Source organism: Populus nigra, chromosome 1 (genome assembly GCF_951802175.1).
Source record: "Populus nigra chromosome 1, ddPopNigr1.1, whole genome shotgun sequence".
NCBI classification, from domain to species: Eukaryota; Viridiplantae; Streptophyta; class Magnoliopsida; order Malpighiales; family Salicaceae; genus Populus; species Populus nigra.
Genome location: NC_084852.1, coordinates 20,048,875 through 20,054,221, shown reverse-complemented (window position 1 = coordinate 20,054,221; position 5,347 = coordinate 20,048,875). Strand labels below are relative to the sequence as shown.

The 5,347-nt window shown below is 37.1% G+C and overlaps 1 protein-coding gene across 4 annotated transcripts; it reads left to right on the top strand.

The window, feature by feature from the left end:
• The first annotated feature begins 846 nt into the window (after nucleotides 1-846).
• Nucleotides 847-4,995, top strand: LOC133680994 (telomere repeat-binding factor 1). 4 transcript variants are annotated; one of them, XM_062104073.1, is made up of 7 exons: nucleotides 850-1,157; nucleotides 1,496-1,679; nucleotides 1,861-2,069; nucleotides 2,390-2,474; nucleotides 3,242-3,325; nucleotides 3,887-4,234; nucleotides 4,582-4,995. In XM_062104073.1, exons 2-7 carry the CDS (start codon nucleotides 1,530-1,532, stop codon nucleotides 4,594-4,596), a joined length of 891 nt encoding a protein of 296 aa, XP_061960057.1. In that variant the 5' UTR covers nucleotides 850-1,157; nucleotides 1,496-1,529; the 3' UTR covers nucleotides 4,597-4,995. The 4 variants fall into 4 exon arrangements, with proteins under 4 accessions (XP_061960056.1, XP_061960055.1, XP_061960058.1 ...); XM_062104072.1 differs by lacking the exon at nucleotides 4,582-4,995 and having other exon boundaries at nucleotides 847-1,148; nucleotides 3,887-4,379; XM_062104071.1 differs by lacking the exon at nucleotides 4,582-4,995 and having other exon boundaries at nucleotides 848-1,157; nucleotides 3,887-4,379.
• The last annotated feature ends 352 nt before the right edge of the window (nucleotides 4,996-5,347 follow it).

Genomic DNA, 5,347 nt, shown 5'->3' with positions numbered 1-5,347 from the left:
GATGAAGGATAAGCCCACTATGAGTAAAGATTATTTGGTAAAGAAAGAGATGTAAGCCAAAATGATCCTTGGCTCGCCTGGTTTTCATGTTTTTAACTGTGAATGGAGATCAGTATACATGTCAACACATGAAAACCCAGGCGAGCCAAGGACGAGTTGGGCTGCAGTGTACGCAACCGAGTTAACAACCAGGGTGACTCAAAGACTCACCCCACATGGAATTGCTGATTTTAGCCCTGCAATCTCTCCTTCTTGCATTTACACAGTTGTCGCTTCTTATGGAGAGAGATGATGGAGCAGTGAAGTGGAGGAACTCAGCACAGACATCTATATATTTTTTACTCGTGATGGGACTAACCGAGTTAAGGTGGTTGAACACGGAGGTTGACTGAGCTGGGTCGACGAGTCCACCTTGTACTTCCACAGAAAAAGCGTAGAAGATAACTGGATAAGTGTTTATAAGGCGACTTTACCAAATCATGGACCGATCTCGATTGAGTCAGTGATCGTCGAGCGAGTTACACCACCTGATCTTCACGCGTTCACCCCAGCTACTTCTCCAGGTAACAAGAAGTTTATAGCAGTAGCCACGAGAAGATGAAAAGCAAGACAGTTGCCAAACAAAATAAGGCTGGGTCTCAGCCGGGTTTACCCGGGTCGGCCGGGTTTCGGGTCAACCTGCTGAGCCGATCAGGTTTCACTGAGCCAAATCCCCGACTGCTTTTTATTTAGACCCGGCCTGGCTCCAGGCCCGGGTCAGCCGGGTTCTAGATCGACTTGTTGGGCCGGGCCGGGTTTCAAAACTATGTTTAGAAGCAATAATAGATTTGGTTGGAAGTCATTGACCGAAGAAGCTACAGAATGTTTTGATAAAAAACATAGAAAAACTCTCTTCTATTCAGCAAGGATATTTCAGTCATTTAAAAAATCTTCCAACCGGTTTAGGGTTCGTTAGATGATAGCATCGATTCGTGGTCATTAATTCTCTACTATTTCAATACCGTCGCTCTGTTTTCGGAATCCGATTTCAATTCTCATTTCTGTGATGCTGTTAAGCGGCGATTTTCAATAAGAATTGAGAATCTGTGTTCCTTTTCGGGTTTCTTTTGGAGAATTATATTTTTGCTAGACTTCAATGATTTCTGTTGGTAATTTTGGTGAGCAAGTGAAATTGAATAAAAATTGAGCTAGAAAAACTTGGTTTGTATGTGAATTATGGAAATTCGATATTTTTTGTATATATAATTTTTTCTGATCAGATCAATAGCATGCTTGTTCAATTAGTTAAGATATGCATGGAAATTCCATTTCGTATGCTTTGAGCTAAAAAAATGTTAGGAGTAGCTGTACATGTCATGGACGAGGATTGTTTGATTTCTAGAATCAATTTTATTTTTTTGCGGGTTTTGATTGTGTTGTCTGTTGATGGTTTAATTTGTCTCTCCTGATTTTTTTTATTTTGCATTTGCTTATATGACGTACTGGTAATTGATAGGTGTGTCTGAGGAGTTTATTTGTTGGTACGCTTGATGGGTGCACCGAAACAGAAATGGACAGCAGAAGAAGAAGCAGCGCTAAAAGCTGGAGTTATTAAGCATGGAGCTGGAAAATGGCGCACGATTCTTAAAGATCCAGAATTTAGTGGCGTCTTGTATCTGCGTTCGAATGTGGATCTTAAGGTTAGCTTGCTTAAGCATATCTTTTAAAGGAGGGCGTTCATGTTTGTAGAATTTGCTGTAAGCTTTAGATGTTCCGCTATTTGATTGATCAATTTAGTGAATTTGTGGGATCAGAAGTTTGTCTTATGTTTTTATGATGCAATTCAGGGTGATAGATTTGTTTGGTGTTTTGTGTGGGTAGGACAAATGGAGAAACATAAGTGTAATGGTAAATGGCTATGGATCAAGAGAGAAGCCTAAGTTAGCACCTAAGATGGTGCACCATGTCCTAAGACAGGATGAGAACCCTATGGCTGTTGGTCAAACCGATGAAGATATTTCAGATGCCAAGCCTTTTGCAGTTAGCAGTGGTGCATTGCTGGTTGCTAATCCAAAGAGAACTACTGTAAGGTTGGACATTTTTTTATCAGCAAAAAAAGAAAAAGAAAAAAAGAAGAAACCAAGCACTTATCACTGAATTCGTACTTTCTCTTGTATTCGTTGGCCACCCATTAGCTATCATTCTTGTGTCACATTTTATTAGCTTCTTTTAACTGTTTGTTTAGTGTGTTTGAGACTTCAGATTTTTTTTCCTGTTATAATTTCATTATCTGACCTTGAAGAATTTTTAGTGCATGTGGCCATTGTTGGTTATATGAAGCACAATCAGTAACTGTTAGATATTATTCACCTTTTTTATGACTTTTGATAAACAGTAGCCATTGTTGCAGGCTGGATAATCTTATAATGGAGGCAATAACTAGCTTGAAGGAGCCTGGGGGCTCACATAAGACAGCAATTGCTTCATACATTGAGGTACTCTTCCATTTGTAAATGCTGCTGTAGTAGATCCAACTTAAAAGTAGCATGAGCCTTTATTAATGCAACTGCTAATTTAAGAATTAGACACAAAATCTGCAAATTTAAGTTTTAAAAGAGGCAATACAAAAATGGCAATACCACTATTGCTTCAACAATTTAGACAGAAGGTTGAGGTGCTTTTTTCTTTTTTATTATTATTGTTCAATCATTTCAGAGTTGGATTTTGTTCAAATTTGATTGATCCACATGACTTGATGGTTTTCAGACAATTCTCTGTTATTTATCTCATACAGAGATAAACAATTATTGGTTATTTTAAGAAGGTTCTATCATATAGCTTGTCTGAAGCCAAACAATACCAAGGGTCCTACTTTAACTTTTCTGCTTCAAGGAATATATATATATCACTGTTTTATAATAATTTTAGAGCAATTTACACCAGATTGCCCTTGCCCGACTTGATAATGCAATAAAAATAAATGTAAAACCTACTGCCCTTTTATATTGCAATTACTCACTCATCACGACTAATAATATGGTGAGCCAACAAATTCCAGCCAGGATGATATCCAGGACAGGTGCTAATAACAATTTGTTGGGCAATGTAATATTTTTGTTGACATTTTCTGCTGTTGTCATTCCCTTTTTTTGGCCATATCATGTTGAAGGTATCATTCTGCAGCAAATATTGTGTCTTTTATATAATTTCACGTTAAGAAGTTTATTTTTTAATTAGCTTACCTTCCTGTATTATTTTTTAGGAACAATATTGGCCACCAAATGACTTTAAGAGGATATTATCAGCGAAATTGAAGTATTTGGCAGCTAATGGTAAACTGATTAAGGTAATTATGTTCCAAGATTGTGGTGTAATGGTAACTTATTCGACACTAGTAATTGCTATGCTTGCAATTAAATGGCGTAGAATATTAAATGCTGTTAATTCAAATGTCTCCTGTATAATTTTATTTGTTACAAGTAAAGCTATTTTTGGATCAGAATTGAACATTTAGTGATGCATTTAGACACATGGATTATGACCGACTATTATTGATAACCAGCTGGACACATTAGATGATGTTAAAGATCTAGAGGTTTGCTTTTGTTAGTTGCTAGTTATTTTTTATGCTCAGTAATTTCCTGAAGTTTGGGGGTATAAGGAAGTCAGTGAGAGGATCTGTATCATCCACAACATTATATATTGTCTTTCTTCAATTATGTTTTCATCTCCCATTAAAATTCAAGTCCGAAAAAAGATTTTAAGCTGAGTTGAATGTCTAGTTTGTGTAAATCCTGCTTCAGCTAGAAAAATAAATACTCTGTCACCATGTTGGTATACTTTCTCGTTAATTGTACTTTGATTGTCTTAATGTTGGATCTCACCCAGCTGCTTTGTATTTTTGCAGGTTAAACGGAAGTATAGAATTGCACCTACTTCAGTGTTTGCAGAGAGAAGAAGGGTTCCTCCCTTACTATTGGAAGGAAGACAGAGGATCTCTCCTAAAATTGAAAGGGATGGTTTCAATATGTTTACAATGTCTCAGATTGATTTGGATCTGGGCAGGATGAGGACTATGACTGCAGAACAGGCTGCTGAGGTAGCAGCTCGAGCAGTTGCGGAGGCAGAAGCTGCCATAGCAGTAGCTGAAGAGGCAACAAGGGAGGCCGAGACAGCAGAAGCTGACGCAGAGGCAGCACAAGCATTTGCTGAAACAGCTAGGAAGACACTGAAAGGGAGGACCACCCCCAAGATGGTAGACTTTATCACTGCATCTTTTCTGAATGATTTGTTTTGAAATGTTTGAGAAGCCAGCCCTTTATAAGTGGTTCTGTAACAAAATAATTAGCTGATTTGCTTTTGAAATTTAAAGTAAAAAAAAAAATCACACGTATTAGTCACTTCCAGAATTGTTTTTAGAATTGCTTATTACTTGACTGGCTGGTTTGCATGGATCTACTCTGGGCAATCTTTCAGTGTAATGATGCATTATTAATTCCCCGTGCTTCTTTTGCAGCTAAATGCTTCAGTGCATCTTTAAGAATTTACCCCTTTTTTTTTTTTTTGATATTCTGAATGAAGTTGCTCTGCAAATATGTGCAGACGATTCGATCTTGATGGAAATCTTTGAAAAGGTCAACGGAGAGCTTGATGGACACTGAGATCCACACTAGTCTGCTGACACTGTTTTCTGTAAATATTTAAAGGCCGATTTGGAGGATCTATGCTGCTTTGACCTGTACTGGATCCTGGTAGTTTGTTAGATTGCAAAGGCAGCTCACTCTGGGGAAAATTTTGAATCAGAATTTGTCAATTTCATTTCCTCAGTTTCTACTTTTTTGTCAATATCTACTACCAGTAGGATTGTTGAAAAATACATAACAGGAGCATTTACAGTGTATGAAAATGAGGCAGTGGGATTTGGACCAGGAGAGATTGTTTTTTTACTTTAGTCCTCTCCATGCTTGTATTAAATTGATCAATGATGTGAGTAAATAATGTAGATGTTTTTGGCCATTGTGTTCGAATTATTTCACTCATCATTTTACACATTAGCCATTTCTTGTCATGTGCTTCTTATCTTGCTGCTTCAATTGTCCCAGTGCAAAATAATTAAGAAAACAAAAAACTAAAAGAGGTGGAGAAATCACTACGCCTCAGGGGGTGTGAACTAATCAGTTATTATTATTTTATTATAGTCTAGGATGTCTTTCTCTTTTTAATTGTATAGTATAATGACCGAGATGTTCTTGAAATTAAAAAAAAAATTGCTTTGATACTGGGGTGATTTTGTTTTTTTGTTTAGAAAAACTCATTAAATTTACTTTGCTGCCAAATATATGTTAACTAGGATACGAGGGCTCATTCA

Bases quoted from the DNA above. Each gene is read 5' to 3' on its own strand.
- LOC133680994 (XM_062104072.1), top strand. From the start codon at position 1,530: ATGGGTGCACCGAAACAGAAATGGACAGCAGAAGAAGAAGCAGCGCTA. The intron at 2,070-2,389 runs GTTGGACATTTT...CCATTGTTGCAG, and splicing joins CCAAAGAGAACTACTGTAAG to GCTGGATAATCTTATAATGG. The intron at 3,326-3,886 runs GTAATTATGTTC...GTATTTTTGCAG, and splicing joins CTAATGGTAAACTGATTAAG to GTTAAACGGAAGTATAGAAT.